Source organism: Salvia miltiorrhiza, chromosome 6, assembly GCF_028751815.1.
Source record: "Salvia miltiorrhiza cultivar Shanhuang (shh) chromosome 6, IMPLAD_Smil_shh, whole genome shotgun sequence".
NCBI classification, from domain to species: Eukaryota; Viridiplantae; Streptophyta; class Magnoliopsida; order Lamiales; family Lamiaceae; genus Salvia; species Salvia miltiorrhiza.
Window position 1 is genome coordinate 1,358,745 of NC_080392.1, and position 17,582 is coordinate 1,376,326.

At 34.3% G+C, this 17,582-nt stretch overlaps 2 protein-coding genes and 1 long non-coding RNA gene across 3 annotated transcripts; 2 read left to right on the forward strand and 1 right to left on the reverse strand.

Moving 5' to 3' along the window:
* Positions 1-621: 621 nt before the first annotated feature.
* LOC130987741 (leucine-rich repeat protein 1-like) lies at positions 622-3,007 on the reverse strand. Its single transcript, XM_057911392.1, has 6 exons — positions 2,545-3,007; positions 1,735-1,806; positions 1,395-1,538; positions 1,147-1,218; positions 981-1,052; positions 622-865 (listed from the first exon to the last, which is right to left on the reverse strand). The coding sequence occupies exons 1-6, from the start codon at positions 2,754-2,756 to the stop codon at positions 793-795; spliced, it is 645 nt and encodes a 214-aa protein (XP_057767375.1). The 5' UTR covers positions 2,757-3,007; the 3' UTR covers positions 622-792.
* Positions 3,008-5,789: 2,782 nt separating this feature from the next.
* On the forward strand, positions 5,790-8,152 carry LOC130987744 (calmodulin-7). Its single transcript, XM_057911395.1, has 2 exons — positions 5,790-6,265; positions 7,582-8,152. The coding sequence occupies exons 1-2, from the start codon at positions 6,190-6,192 to the stop codon at positions 7,953-7,955; spliced, it is 450 nt and encodes a 149-aa protein (XP_057767378.1). The 5' UTR covers positions 5,790-6,189; the 3' UTR covers positions 7,956-8,152.
* A 5,482-nt stretch (positions 8,153-13,634) lies between these two features.
* On the forward strand, positions 13,635-14,314 carry LOC130987748 (uncharacterized). The gene is made up of 2 exons (XR_009089844.1): positions 13,635-13,854; positions 13,967-14,314. It is a non-coding gene; the product is annotated as an uncharacterized LOC130987748 (long non-coding RNA).
* The last annotated feature ends 3,268 nt before the right edge of the window (positions 14,315-17,582 follow it).

Here is a 17,582-nt window from a genome sequence, read left to right on the forward strand (position 1 = left end):
AAAAAATATTCGGAAACAAATCTAGAATTATTATAACAAGAAACACTAAATTATTGGTAACAAATCAATAATAAAATTTAAAAACAAATAAATCAATAACAAAGCCGAAAAAAAAATATATATTCGAATTATATAATTTATAAAATTTTCTGAAATAAAAACAAAAAAATAAGGAAACAAAGTCTTCAAAAATTAAGGAAACAAAATGGAAGATTTTGTGAAAATTAGAAAAAAATTAGCCGGAAACAAAATGGAAGATTTTGTGAAAATTAGAAACAAATTAGCCGGAAAAAAAAGGAAAGAAAATGGACGAAAAATAAGGAAAGAGAATGGACGAAAAAATCGAGGGAGAGAGACTAATTTCAGATATATATACATGGAAAAAATCAAGGGATAAAACAGTAAAACCAATAAACCCCTAAAACCGGCTCACTCTCTACCCACCAAAAAAACCGATTTTTTACCAGGTGTTCAGTACACCTGGTGTCCGTTTATCACTACTCTATCTAGATAACCTCACATTATTGTAGTAATCGCATTCTTGTGGAATTTTTAGATCTCATATTGTTGTAATAATCACATTCTTGTGGAATTTTTAGTTTCTGGCCCATCACAGAAAAATGCAACATAAAAAAAGCTCAATAAACGATAACTAGTTTACAACACTAAGCATCTTATGCCAAACACACACCAACAAGAAAATAAGTAATACACATAATTTTAAGAGAAAAGGCAATCAAGACTAGAAGGAGCTTTCTTTTTTGTGAAGCATTTCATCTACCATCCATTTCTTCATGAGCAGTTTGTATCATAACTAGCAAGCCCCTGCAGCTCTGGCCCTTCCAGACGAGGGTTGTTCTCAAAGCTGCAAAATTCAAACGCCGAGCCGCTTAGAGAGAGAGAGAGAGAGAGAGAGAGAGAGAGAGAGAGAGAGAGAGAGAGAGATCTAATTTGAAGCAAAAACTCATCAAGAATCTTACTTGTTTAAGGGGATGTGCTCAAACGAGCCAGTAGTAGGAATAGTGCCACACAAATTGTTATTTGAAACATCACTGTACAAATGCAAATAGATACTTAAAAAGTAAGCATTTCCCATCACATAACATGCTAGGAGGTAAGGTGCTAGTCAAACTCAGAGGCACTTACACTACTTTCAAGGTAGATATACCAGTAAGAACCCTTGGGATCGGCCCATTTAGTCGATTATCATTGAGACGCCTGCAAAATCGACCACAAGCTTACTCCATTTGTAGTTTTGCTCAAGCAATTTGCACATTTGCATCAAGTGTTTATGGAAAACCGAGAAGAAAAAAGGAGGGGTAGGCAGAAGCGCGTTGAAGGTGGAAAAAACAAAAGCAGCATACAAACAAACCAATTCACATGAAGAAACTTACAAAAAGACGAGAGACTTCAAGTTTCCAAGTGATGGAGGTATTATCCCGGATATGTTGTTGTTGTATAGATCCAAGCTAATTAGGCTCTTCAATTTACCAAGCTCAGCCGGAATCGCCCCTTGAATGTTGTTTTTGTAAAGCTCCCTGCACGATGAAGTGTCCGTTTAGTATACTCTATGCTAAGATACACTAATGATGTGTAGCGGTGGGAAACTCAAGTGTCACAAACAAGATCTCAATGGTGAGTGAAGTCATGAAGAAAGAAACTTTTCTTTAAAAACAAAACTCGTTATCAAACAATGCCAGTCTGAACAAAATCGAACATTTACATAATACTTACAGATACTGAAGATGTTCAAGTTTCCCAAGCTCAGGCACTAGATGACCAGACAAATTCGAGTTGCCAAGGTCCCTATTGAAACAACAAACAAGAAGACAAGATTATGAGTTTGAGATATACGAGCATCGCAAAGCAATCAGAAAAATTACAAATCAAATAATAATACTGAGAAAACTCCATCAGAGGAAAGTTGTTCTACATTGTGAAACATCTAATCGCCTATGAATCAACAATGCACCAGAAAAGCATCTCCAAGTATATCATTTCTCCCACAAAAGAGAAAGATTCTTTCAATCTTTAATAACATGGTAAATCTGCCAATCTATGTAGCTAACACATGTACCATTTCTAAATCAGAAAAATATACCTATTCTCATCCAAAACTGCAATTCAAATGATGATCATTTCAATACAGCATCACTAGCCCCACCAGCTTTGTGCCAAAATCGAAACAGAAAATTGGTGTTTCAAATGCATTCAAGGAACAAAACAGTACCACATCTACCTCCTCCATCCAAAGAGGGAACTTTTTTATCAACCACATCAAAATAATATGAAAAAGTAGTTAACTGGCACAATTTGATTCAAGCATCAAAAGCTCACAACTAATCATTCAAAAAATCTCTATCACAACTGTAGCAATTAACTGAAATCACTGAAGCTGGTAGAATAACCGCTACTTAGGCACTAAATCACAAAAAAAAAAAATATATGCAACTGTATACGAGAAAATCAACAGAGAATTGCGTAATTCATTAGCCACAGCATCACTAGAGATCGATAGATACAGATATATGTATATATACATACACGCGGGTGACGCGGTTATCTTGATTGCAGGTGACATGGAACCAGGTGCAAGGGCTCACGAGGTTCGGATCCCAGCTCTGGAGCACCTTCCTCGGGTCGATCAAGCTCCGGCGAAGCGCGTAGAGCGCGTCGACCTCGGAATTCCCACGCGCCGCCGGCACCGACGAAGCGACGGTTAGGGCTATGATTAGGAGCAAACCAATGGCAGCCATAAGCTCTTCGTTAGCGGAATTGATTGGTGCAATGTTGCAGAAGAAGAAGAAGAAGAAGAAGAGGAATTGGATTCTTGAAGAATCGCAAACAATCAGTAGAAATCGAATCTTTTTCCTAGTTTGATCGGTTTTTGAGGAATGGCAATCATTCCGAAAAAGTAAGGTTTTTTTTTTTCTATATTTTTTGTGTGGAAAGTAAATACTGATTTATATCTTTTTATTAAAGAAAATTAGATATTTAGTCCTTTTTACTCCGACTAGCTTATATTAGGATAAATAAATTTAATTTTACTTTTCGAATTTAGGCGTTATTGGTTAACGTGGAATATAAAGATCAAATTAAAGTGTGACGGTCAAAGTTATTTATCTTTTTTCTTTGAATTCAATACTTGGATGTCATCATTTGATCAACCAAGTCATAACTGGCGGCTGCAACTATTCCTTAACCAATTCAATAGTTATAGTAAGTATATTGGGATTTTTATTTTTAATAATAAGATTTTTTCGGTTACATTTTTCTATTGAGTATGAATTAAATAAAATTAGTTTAAATCATATAAATAATCAAAAGTATTATGATATTTTAAAGTTTTAATTCATTTAATAAATAAGAAATTAATTTTACTATTTTTCCAAAACATAAACGCCCTCGAATAGATTCTTTTCAATGATAAGGAGAAATGAGCCGACGTTAGGTAATACTCCCTCCGTCCCAATTTTTAGTATCCAACTTTTCTTTTTTGGCTGTCCCATATTTTAGTATTCATTTCTATTTTTGGTAAAAGTATGTGAGGCCCTTACTCCATTTTAATTATTTTAACTCTTACATAAAATATGTGACCTTTATTCCACTCACAACACATCAATCACTTTTTTAAACCACATGCCATTCTCAACTGGATATCAAAAGTCGAGACGGAGGGAGTATATTCAACCTCTTAACAACTAAGTTGTACGAATACGGATTTCTTTTTTGTATGTGTATTATAAAATATTTTTGTAACTATTATGAGTACGTTTTCTTTTATTGTAAAAAAAATAAGAGATATTTTTTTAAAAATCTTATTTTTATAAAAAATAATTTCACAAAATTTTCTTCATTGCCTTCAATTTAACGAGGAATAATATTATCACGCCAATACCTCATAATAATATTATCTCTTATTGAAGTAAAAAATAGGAAGATGAATGAAATATTGTCTATACAGAGTGAATGGAGAAAAAGGAATATAAACAATATATATATATATATATATATATATATATATATATATAGGGTGTGGTTCTAGAGAGAACTACATTATTTGTGAGAACGGGAGAACCATCAAATCTAATGCATCCACTGTAAAAATTAATGCATTCGCTGTTAAAATTAATGCACTAAAAAAATTAAAAAAAAATGCTCCCTTCAGGATTCGAACCCAGGATCTGCATTCATTCAACAAGATGCATTCACCGTAGATCTTGATGATCGAATGGCTGAAAATGGTTCTGCGGTCTTCTTTTATTTATGTTTCTTTCTTGAACATCTCCCTATATATATATATATATATATATATATATATATATATATATATATATATATATATATCGTTAACTCATGATGAATTTATAATAAAAAAGAACACCACAAAATGTTATTGAAAAATGTGCTTTAACATACACCATTCATATGAAAAATAACATATAACTATAAAGTGTTGTATTTTAAGTTTAAAATAACTATATAACTTATCTATTATAGATTGAGGCTATAAATTTTATGTTTTTATAAAAGTGGGCTGTAATACGATTTTTTCCATTAATTATTGGGCTGAAATTTTTATAAAAGTGGGCTGTAATACGATTTTTCCCATTAATTATTGGGCTGCATATGTAAAGCCCACTGCATATGTAAAGCCCAATACTGATGAATTGGGCCTACGTCAAAATCAGTGGGCCGATAACCCTTACATAACGTGGCATGTGAAGACGCACCGCGTAAGATACGCGTTTCTAATTATTATTATTGGATGGAGAGAGATGGAGAGAAAAAAGAGATACTAATACTTTTCCTATGCTTTTATTAAAGTCAATAATTGGACAGCGACAAAAGATATTAATCATCTTACTTAACAAATATATGCTTCCACATAATTGGAATTTTTTTGGCAGTTCAAACATTTGCTTTGTGTTTAATATTACCACTATGCCCCCAATATCTTACTAAGATATCTTCAATTTATTTGTAGTATTATATTTACTATCACTTTATCGACGAGACATATATTTCTTTTTTATTTGAGGAAGTTGGGAAGGGGAGCATTGTGGTTTGAACCCGAGACCTCACTATGGACAACACATATTTTTAAAAAGTGATAATAATACTCTCTCCATCCACGAAATATTGTCCCATTTACTGTTCATCACAAATTTTAAAAAAACTGATAAAGTGATTGCGAGTGGAGTAAAAGTTAAATTGTAGGAGTATTGTGAGTGGTGTAAAAGCTTAAATGAGTAATGGTAAATAAATGAGAGAAAAAAGGATATAATGATATAAAAATCAGAATAGTGCATTATTTTGTGGACAAGAAAAAATGAATAAATAGGGCAATATTTCATGGACGAATGGAGTAGTAATAATTAATATTATTATGAATGAAGTTTATGGACCTTATTAATATAAATGAAAGTAACAAGAATATTGTAGATGTACTAAAACGATAAAAGTGACAACGATATTATGAACGAATAAAATAGTTTTTTTTAAAGGATTTGTATTATTATAATAATTTAATGGGTTTATGATTAAAGATCACATCACTCAACTCCATCGTACGATTTTTTTGGGTACATATTTATATGGATTAATGTTAAAGAAAAACAATCCTATATCAAAATGATTAATTAGAAAAACCTAACGATTTATTAAATTAAAATTCCGCACAACAAACGAAAAGATTGGCATTTACCACATGAAAATCTATTGTCATTTATAGCTTGGTATATTTTTAAAAAAAATTATATAAATTATTACTAATATATTGAAAATAAGAGGTGAAACAGTAAGGTAGCAAGAAATTTCGACGAAGGAAAAATGAAATGAGAAAAGTCGAAGGGCAAAGCGGGAAAGGCGGGAGGAAAACGATGAAACGCAAAAGGATTAAAAGCGGAAGAGGAAGAAAATGGCGGATTTCTCAGATTAGATTATTACTAAATTTATCTCTCGCCATTGAATAAGCTGTCCTTTTCCTCTCCACGCACACACCTTTTGTTTGATAGTTTGTGTAGCTGATATATAACGCTGACTTAGTCGCAGCGCTACAAATACCCAAAAATAAACTAAGCGGAGTGCTTATCTCGTTCTTCCAGAATCATCTGCTCTCAAACACAATCCCAACCCAGAATTTCTTGATCCACAAAAAGCTTACGGAATCAGCTTTGTTGAGAAGAAATGGCGGATCAGTTGACGGACGATCAGATCTCTGAGTTCAAGGAGGCCTTCAGCCTCTTCGATAAGGATGGCGATGGTTCTCTCTCTCTCTCTCTCACTAAATATGGATCGAATTTGCATGTATCTATTATGTTTGTTTACATGCTTGTATTTCGTCATGAGTTTCTCTGTTTCTATGCAGGATCTGAACCTTTGTTTTTTTGTTGTTAAAATAATTGATTCTCGACCTTTAGATGTATCTGGGACTAGGTTTACGTTGATTGGATTTTGGGGCCAATTGAGATATTTTTGTTCCTTCTCTAAATTACAAACAAAATAAAAATCGTTTCTTGATGCAAAATAGTTTTGGGCTATCGTGAAATTTTTGCTGTGTGAAAAAAAAAAGAACTAGGAAAAACGTTTCTTGATGCTCAGGTGTAGCTGGGATTAAATTTTTATTGCTCGAATCTTCGCTCCATCGAGGTCTGTTTTTGGGGATTTTATTGTGTGTGATGCGAGGTTGTGTTAGTTCGTAGTGCCTATTTTTCTGCTTTGGTATCATAATCTGATCAAAAAGCTAAACATGAGAAGAAAATGATCTAATGTGAACAATAGCTGTGGCTTTGGTGAATGATCCCTAACTGACTGTGGCTGTAGTGTTCGTAGTAGAATTGAGTATGCTGGTGTTTGGTATTAGGCTGATGGTTCCTTCCTGAACGTGTCCGACTTCTGCAGAATGGGCGTGGTGGTGTTTGAGTCGGGTTGATGGTTCCGGTTTGAACTATTCCCTCGTTAGGAAAATGGGCGTAGTGTAGCTGTTTCGATCTGATGGTCTTGTGTCCTCCTTAGTATGGTTGCTGTGGAGCTTCTTTCATGGTGGATGGTTCCTTTTCTCGACATTTTTTATGGGAAACGAGCAGTGGTGTTTGATTTCGGGCTGGTGGTTCATTTGTGAACGTTTGGACTCTTCTTAGGTGAATGAGAGGGGTGGTGAATATAAGTAAATATGAAGATCAAATCAAATTAGTTAGCCTAAATAGGGAGGGAGAGTATGAACATATTCACTATGATTATGCTTCTTAACTCTAATAATTTTGCTGCAATTAGTAGAACCCTAATACAATCCGAGTTACAATTGGAATTTGGGGGTGAAGGGAGGAAGGTTTTCTGATATGTAAACCGTAAACGCCTCTTATATCTCGTGAAAGATAGTAAAGCTAACACATGTTGAGTATGCTTCACAACAAAGAAGGTGTAGTGAGTTTTTTGTTATGATTCTCTTATTTTATTTCTTGATTTGCATTTAGTGATGATTCTTTCTTTTTGGGAAGATCCATGGGCTTATAATATGCTTATTAAACTCTCGACTTGATGCGGTTGAACCTCGTTTTGACGAACTCGTCTCATCTCTAGGTTGCATCACGACGAAGGAGCTGGGTACTGTGATGAGATCCCTAGGTCAGAACCCGACCGAGGCTGAGCTTCAGGATATGATCAACGAGGTCGATGCTGACGGGAATGGGACCATCGACTTCCCGGAGTTCTTGAACCTCATGGCTAGGAAGATGAAGGACACCGACTCTGAGGAGGAGCTTAAAGAGGCGTTCCGTGTGTTCGACAAGGACCAGAACGGCTTCATCTCTGCTGCTGAGCTGCGCCACGTGATGACGAATCTGGGCGAGAAGCTGACCGACGAGGAGGTAGATGAGATGATCAGGGAGGCGGACGTCGACGGCGACGGCCAAATCAACTACGAAGAGTTTGTTAAGGTTATGATGGCCAAGTAATCCCCCCCTATCTGCAATAAAATCTAGAAATATATAAAATTGTCAAGAGTATATCTTCTGAAGAAGATGAATCATGTGTTGGTTGGTTGGATAGTGTAATGCGATTAGTTGGTTTAACATTACTGCATTTGTGGTTTAGAAAGATTTTGAATGGTGTTGTAATGGTGATGGATTATTCACTATTCCCTTTCTTGTGAGGCTTGTGGCTCTTATTTGCATTAATTTTTATTATTTATGTCAAATATTGAATGATTATGGTTTGCAGATTCACACTCATGTTTTGTATCTATCCATTAAGAAAATACATTCATTGTAAATTTTAGTGATCAAAAGGATGAAAATGATTTTGTTAGTGAAGTAATTAAGGCATATATAGGAAAATTACAACCTAATTATGTGTGTGACCTTGTTTGGCTTTATTCTTGAGCTAGTCGCCTTCCCATGCATTTATCTGTTCACGAAGATTGTTGTTCAGTTTGGAGGTCATGGATTTTAATAAATAATTAAAAAATACGTATAAAGTGAAAAAAAATATATAAAAATTAGTGTGTTAATCATTTTTTTTTAATAATTGTGTTCAAAAGTAAGTGATCTTATTTAGTGGGACAAAGAGAGTATTCAATTTGCTTTTTATACTAATATTAAAATTAAATTTGAGGATATGCGTGGCACAAAAATCGTGTGATAAGACTACCACAATTTCTGGGCTTTCCACCCTTGTTGAGCTGGCCCAAACAGAAATATATTAGGAGGGGATTTGACAATATACTCCTCTTATATATGATTGGTAATAGAAAAAGAAATCAAATAGTTTCGAAAAATTAGTGCAGTTTATATACAAAGAAAATATATCCATATCACACATTCACTAGTGTTCTGTCAAGTGGAACCGTCCAAAATGATAAAATTATCATATTAAATGGGATAGAGAGGGTATATTTATAAAATACTCCATTCGTCTCATCTCATATATATTTTCATTTTATTAGTTCGTCCACATTTTGATATTCATTTTTATTTTTAGTAAAAATAAGTGGGATTCTTACTCCATTTTAGTTACTCTAAGAGCATCCACAACAGATCTCTCAAAAGTAATCATAACTTTAAATTTGAGCTAAAATAATAATAAGTTAGATAAAATGATCATCCAACAGATCACCTATACTAAATTGGTCCCACAAAAAAATTTACACCACCTCAAATTTAATCCTAAATTTACACCCCCGTTAAATCTAATCCTAAATTTATAAAATAGATAATGAAAAATAGGAGCTAGTTGTTGTGTGCAATTGTAAAATATGAGTGTAAAATAATTTAGAGAAGACTTTAGGAGTATTTTTATGAGTAAAATTTTGAGAGATTTGCTGTGGATGCTCTAACATTCACATAGAGGGTGAGAACGTTATTTCAGTCACAACATACTCAACTACTTTATTAAAACTTGTGTCACTCTTAAATGAATATTAAAAATTGAGACGAATGGTGTATTTTTTTTCTTCTTTGCCTCACATGCATTCTTATGTAAACCCAAAACAATTAAGCTAGTATTGCATCATCAACAATAAAAGGAAGGATCAAAATCAATTAGAAATATAAATTTGATTTGATCTTCTCCATTAAGTTGTGAATACAAAAATCCAAATAAAAGGAGGTGCATGCATGTTTGCTTATTCATACAAATATACATATACATATAGTCTAGATAATGAAATTGGAGAAGAAGCACTACACTAGGATTTGAAATGTCGATTACACCCCTATGTGCACATACGCATTGACGGAGGCGACCTGAACGAGCCCCAGCACGGCGTTAACCGCCGTGCCGACGACGTGGAGGGTGGCGACAAGGATGCCGGTGGCGGTGGAGAGCACGGGGCAGACGGCGGCGTCGAGGGGAAGGCGGATGTTGACGTTGCATGGAAGGGGCCCGCCGAGAACGAGGGACGGTGATGGTATATGCTCCGGTGGGGTCGGTGGTGCCGACGCCCACGACGGTGGTGGCGCTCAGCCCGAGGAGGGTGCAGTTCAGGCGGACCCCGACTCCGGCGAGGCCCTGCCCGGGGCAGTTGCCGCTGCCTGTGCAGCAAAGTCGGCCGCTCACGGTCAGGCCGTTGAGGATGAATTGCCCGGCGACGTGGCCGGATGGGCTCGTGGAGGCCGAGAGGAGGAGGGCGGCGGCGAAGAGGAGGATGGAGGTGGGCTTGTAGGCCATTGATGGTGGTTTTCTAGTGATGGAGCTTTGCTGCTGATTTTTTCTGTGTATAATGTGGGAAGGAAGTCTTATTTATAGTCGTTTGTGTTTATTCAAGTTAATTATGAGCTATATATATATATTGTGTGTGTTTGTTTACGCAAATTCTCCTATGCGGTCAATCGCATACGATGCGGACGGTTTGAAAGTTTACATTTCTTCACAATAATGTTTATTATTCATAAGAACTTTTATTTTTAGTTATTTTCACTCATTAATACTTTTGTTCTTAACTATTTGATCGAATAATCATTGTCGTAATAAAAAAGCAATTATTGTTACTATGAAATGTAATATTTCTAAATTATTACATTTACTCACGATAATTGTTACATTTATTCATGAGAACTTGTACTATTACATAAGTATACATCTGTACGAATAAATGTATATCGTTATTAAAAGTAACCCACCGCATGGGATGCGGTCAACCGCACAGGAGACCAACCCGTTTGTTTATTATGAGCTATATGTTGTGTGTGTGTGTTTCTGTTAAAGGATAGTTTATGATTTCAATTTTGGAATTGGTTTTGAAAAAAAAAAATTCAACTTTTTGTTATGGTCTGGAAAGAACGAGTTTTGCAGAAAGTTTTAATTTTGGCTCACGATCGAAAATTCGATGTTAAAAAATTATAAGTAGGGATATCAACAACACCGAAACCCATGAGTTGATCCTAATAGATATAACAAAAAAAAAAATGAATTAGGATTGAATATTTCTAATTTGAATAAAATTCAATGAGAATAACCTATACCGAATAGCCTAATATATAACCATATATGATTGATATGAAAATAACTCAAACCTGACAAGGTTGCCTAAAAAATTGAGTGGATTAATCCGATATAGTAAAAAAGTTCTTATTATTTGATTTTCAAACTTCATTACCTTTGCGTTTAAAGTAATTTATTTGATATCAAAAAGTTATATATACTCATAATTTCTTTGTCTTTCTACTCTGAAGCTCAATACAAAACGAGTCAATTTGAAAGCTAAAAAGAAAAAGATAATCATTTAGGAAAAATGTGTGTTAAGTCCTTATATTTCTTGAAGAGTTATTTATTAGTTATCGTGTTTGAGGTTGACATGAAATTTATTTTTGTGTATTTATTTGTAACAAATATAGGGCCGTCAAAAAAAACATATACGAGCATATAACTTGTGCTTTTTTCTTTGTCTGGTTGGTCCAACAAATTAGCCCAAAACCTAAGAGTTTAGGGTTCGGCTTAAATATTTCTAACTCGAAAAAGGATTGATCTAATTTGTTTTCACATCATTTATTGTATATTCCACGCGAGAATCTGACAATCTAATTTAGCTTTTTCAACGCATATTCTGGACAGCGGATCAATATTGAAACTTTTCGTAAAGTTTGAGGTTTTCAAAAATAAATGAAATTTCATATCATCTTTGAAAAAACTCTAAAGTTCGAGGCACAAATTATACACAACCCTATATTTTGTATTTATTTATTATTTTGCAAATTAATATATTAAAATTATGAAAACAAAAGTCTAGAGAGGACTCTTGTAGATTATGTGAACATCCCCAACTAACAAACTCGGAATAAATCTAACCTAAAGTAGGAAAAAGGGGCAATAAAATAAAATAGAATATATTGTAAAAATTGGTTAAATATGATAATATAAAATAAAAAGGTGATGTAAGTAGATAAAGCATTGAGAAGCCCACCATATTTTATGGGCTCGGCCCGTAAATGGTTAACGGTTTTCGGCCCTTAGCAGCTCAATGTGGGCCCATAGCGCCATTCCTTTCGTCAGCATCTAACAAAATTTCATGAATCCCAATGTGCATAAATGAAAGTGAATGCAAAAAAAAGGCAATTTTCTAAGATTGCGAATTTCATAATGTTTTTTTAGATAAATAAAAAATTGGAACGTTCTGATTATTTTTCATTTAATAAATTATTTTATCTGTTTTTTCTACAACGAGTTCCTAATACGTGCAAGGCAACGTAAATGTATTTGGCCAAATGCAATTAATATTGTTTTGTTTCCATATCGTGTAAAATGTTGTAATTATCCAGTCATTGCATGTATTTATAGTATGCATATTTAATTAGGAATGTGAATAAATTATAGAAATTTAATTACAAAGTCCCATTAGTAACATCTCAATTACTATATTGATAAGACGTCCCACTAGTAATGTCTCATACCACTTTTGTTCATAGCTCGCAAAGATGACAATTCAATTATTGTCTAAACGAGTTGATCTCTTGTGCGAAAGTTCTCATTCAGTTATACTTCATCTGTCCACAAAAAATAGTCATTTTTTGTTATTTTGGAATGTTCACAAAAATTAGTCATTTTTCTTTTTAAGAAAATTAATCACAAGGTGAGTCATATTCTCTACTCACAATACAATTAATTATCATTATAAACACCACTTTTAAGTGGGACCCTTTCTCCACTAACAATACAATAACTATTTTTATTAAAACTCGTGCCGTCTCTTACTAGGACTATTTTTTGTGGACGGAGAGAGTATTATATAAATGATCCCTTTTACACACAATAAATAATACTTTTATTAAAAAATAATGTTATTTTTATAAATCAATTGCGAAGTATACATTTTTTTAAAAAGAATTAATGGTTGAAAAGAGTATACCATTTTAGTATCATTATTGATGCGTATGATTTATATTGTTATTGATAGAAATATCATTTATTGTTAGTAAAAATGTCATTTATATAGCATTTAAAATTTAGATATATATATATATATATATATAATAAATACGAGAGATATATAATATAATACATTATTTTAATAATAGTAGCATTTAAGCTAATTGATTAATATTTTACGGTGGTTTGTTAAATTTTTGTTACTTTTATTTTCTTTTCATTTCTTAGTTAATTTTCAATGTTGAATTTGAGGCAATCCTCTAATTAAGTAAAATTACGAACTATTAATAATGAAAATTAGTTTATTTTTGTAAAAAATGAAACAAAGTTTATTAAAAACCGCATAGATGTGATTGTTTTTTGTGCTTTCAATGTACTTGTTGTTGGATCAATTGAATGAGAGCCCATTAAAATTTATTTGAACACAGAAACAAACTATACAGACTGTCCAAAAAAATTTGGTTCCCAGGCTACACTTCCGAACTCTCGTACAAATATTTTCAGGCTTCATGCTTAACAAATTCGCCCCTCTAACCACTACAAGAAAACTGGTCGGACACCGACGGAATTACCGACGGAATGCGTTCCGTCTCTATTTAACGACGGAAATAACGACGGAACACCGATGGAAACTACTCTTTCGGTTTAACGTCGGTTTTAACGACGGAATCAACGACGAACCTTGGCGGGTTTATTTCGCGGTAATTTAACGACGAAAATAACGACGGATTATCGACTGAAAATAACTCCGACGGAACTGAATCCGTCGATAATTAGAAAATCTTGCAATGGATGTTGTTTGCAGTTACAATATTCTATGCTATTTAATTGATTATTTTTAACAGCATTGCAGTGAAATTCCCTTACTTGGTTCAAAAAAAGCTAAAGCCTGGCCAGGAAGTTAGACGTGTAGCACAACTTGAGTGGAAAAATATAGAGAGCGATTTAACAAAGCCATTTGTGGCATCTGGATTGCAGTTTGTTCCTCTCGCAGTTAGTTTTATCTTGTTCCTTTTTTTTGGTCCGAGTAGAATATTGTTTTATCTGAAGATATTTCTAATGCCTGACTTGTATATTCAATTGTTGTGCCCTTTCTGGTGATCAGCTATCGATCCACAGCGACTTGTGGACATGGAGCAGCAGTTGCAGGATGCCTTAGCAGAGATAGCACGTCAGAAGGAGGAGATGAGGCAGAAAGAAGAGCAGACAAATGCTCGATTTGAGGCTCAGCAGCGTATGTTCGAGGACGCTCAGCAGCGTATGCTCGACCAGATATTGGCTAGGCTTCCATCTGGATCTATGGGACCCACTCCACCCACCGGACCATCATCTTGATTATTATATTGTATTTCTGTATTTTGAATACTTGACTATTTCTATTATGTTTCTTAACACTTGAATATTTTGTTATGTATGACTATATATATGATATAGAATTTTAATATTTTATTGATTTTGTGTTTTTGGTGATTGGTGTATTGATAATATAGTAGAATAAAAGTGTATAACAGGGCGTCGATAACTGGGGTAGAGCAAATTTTTTTTTTTTTTTATTTTTTTTTTTAAATCAGCGACGGAATCGAAATCCGTCGCTAAAGTTGAACAGGCGAATACCGACGGAATTTCTGTCCGTCGCTAAATAGCGACGAAAAATTCCGTCGCTATTTCCGTCGCTAACGACTGACGACCATTTCGACGTCGTTTTTCGCCGACGGTGGAGACGTCGTTATTTCCGTCGTAGAATTACCGACGGACGATAATTTCGTCGGTATTTAGTTTAACGACCAGCTTTCCGGCGACAGACGGCATCCGTCGGCCGTCCGTCGTTGATCAAAAATAGCGACGGAAATTTTAGGATCAGCGACGGAAAATTCCGTCGCTGATCGCGCAGTTTCTTGTAGTGAACGATAAATCATAGATCCGCCCCCGCCGGCGGAGATATATTGCAATTATACGCATTAATATGCGCATGACCGGAAGATCTAGTGCAAAAGTAGAAATTGTATATATATAATAATATCTACACCAATTCAAATTGTAAATGACACACGAATAAATACTACTACTATTTGAGTTATACCAAATTAAACTCAAACATGCACAAGAGAAAATAATGCATGCATGCAATATATATAATTACACTCCCAAATGGTTAAATCCAGTGATGGTGGCGTTCTGAAGCAGCCCCAACACGCTCGTAACCACCGTGCCGACGGACTTCACGCCGGAGGAGAGGACGCCGGTGGCAGTCGAGAGCACGGGGCAGACGGCGGCCTCCAGCGGAAGCTGAACGCCCACGGTGCACGGAATAATGTTGCCAAGGATCAGCCCTAGAAGTGGAACAGTAATATTGAATGCTCCGGCTGCATTGGTGGTGGTTTGACCGGCGGCGGTGGTGCCGCCGCCGAAAAGATTGTTGCAGTTCAATAGAATTGGCGCGCCGCCGACGCCTTGGCCGGGGCAGTTTCCGGTGGATGTGCAGCAAAGTTGGCCGCTAACCGTGAGGCCGTTCAAGAAGATGCCGGCGCTGCGGGCGGGGCTCGCGGCGGCGGAGAGGAGGAGAGCGGCGAGGAAGAAGGCGGAGGCGTGCTTGGTCGCCATCTTTGGAGATTTGAATATTAGTTTTCTTTTTTTCTTTTTTGTAGAAAAAAGAGATTTGAATATTAGTTGTTGTGTGATATGTGAAGAGAGAGAGCCTATTTATACATTCTTGAAATTTATCAAAATGTTAGTAATATACTATATTTTTTGAAATTAGGGCCGGTATGGGATTTAGCTTGTGATTAATTTATGTGTGTTGTGAGTCATTATTTAAAGTGCAACTTGAGGACTAGTTTTGTTGAATATTGTAAGCTCAAAAGCAAAATATAATACTAAGATGTGCTAAAATAAAATGTTATTTTAACATATAAATTAGGAATTATATTTCGTCTTTAGAGTATGAAGATTTACACTAAATACATCACTTTGTTGGATTGATTAATGATTTTTTATTCAAATTTTATAGGGAGTGAAAATAAAATAAAATTCGTATTTTTTTAATAATGAATATATGCATATTCTACATAAAATTTATAAATTTACAATTTATATTTTAAAATAAATTTGTAGCTGGCTGAGTCCTTCCTTAATATTAAAATATTTACCGCCACAGGTGAAGTGCATTGCATGGGCCGGAATGTTTTGAACGATTATGATCTCCGTTCTCTAATATTTTGTGTTTCAAAATTAGATTCACTATCTCTACTTATTATATAAATAAAAAATACAATATAATTGACCCTAATTAAAAATATTTTTTTAAAAAACTTATGCTCTATTTGTGGAAATGTTAATTATTAGGGCTTACTTATATAGTTATATTATATTGGCAACATATGATTTATTAAACAAAATCTTGAAAAGACACAAATACCGTTCTATGTTATATACTCCCTCCGTCCACCAAAAATATGTCACTTTACTTTCGGCACGTGTTTTAATAAAATGTGAGTGAAGTTGGTAGTGGAGTAAGGGTCCCACTTTAAATGTGAGTGGAATGGTGTGGACCCTACTACTAAAAATGGATGTGGCATATTTTTTGTGGACGGACGAAAAAGGAAATTGTGGCATATCTTTGGTGGATGGAGGGAGTACATATTAATTTACAGAGAATAGATATATAGTGAGAATGGATAAATATAATGAGAATTGATAATACATGAATAAATCAATGAAATCCATGAATTCGAGACGAACAAATCCTTGAAATCCACGAACAATGCATTCGACTAATATGATCGTTCATATCGTATTAGTGAATTTCATAGATTTATTAATCGATTTCATGTAACTAATAACATAAAAATCACTTTAAATATAATTAGAAACTATTTTCAATCACTTAATTATAAAGATTCACTATAAATCCATCCCTTTACTTATAGGATGAGTATGGTATTGTGTTCGAGATCTCGTAGAAAAAGCAAAATTAAATTTACTAGTTTTTATATATATAAAACTAAATATTGCAGTTAATTAATTTCCTGCATATAGTATGATGGTACACCTATATAAAGCTAATATAGTATGATGGTACACCTATATAAAGCTATCTCTTGAATTTATACATCCTACAAAATCTAAGTTGAAGGGTAGACACGTACGGCAACAATCCTAACCAACCAATCTAACAAACCTCCAAAAGCTAGTTGACTCTGAGAAGCCATTCTTGCTCTTGAAAACACACACTCACACACACATACTCTCTTTCTCTCTCTCATTACTTCGTCAAAAATGGAAGCTGCAAACTTTGCAAAGATGAAAATTCTGTGTTTGCATGGATTCAGAACCAGTGGGAGCTACCTCAAAATGCAAATCAGCCAATGGGATCCTTCCATTTTTGCTCATTTTGACTTGGTATATATGTTGGACAATTTTTATTTATTTTTCATCAAATCTCAGTCTTTTCATAGTAGTGAATCATTCTACGCAGTTAAACTATGATATTTCAACACAGTTAGTAATTCACTACATATCTTTACTACTTACACACATATACATACTTATGTGTAGAAGTTGGTTTCATGTTTCTGCATTTTGAGCAAGTCTTGACATTAAATCTGTCTATTGATGTAATAGGCCAAAATTTTGAGCAAGTCTTGACATTAAATCTGTTGAGATTTTCCATTTCATGTGAAACTCACAAGCCAACACTTTTGTAAGACACTTGCAGCAACAAA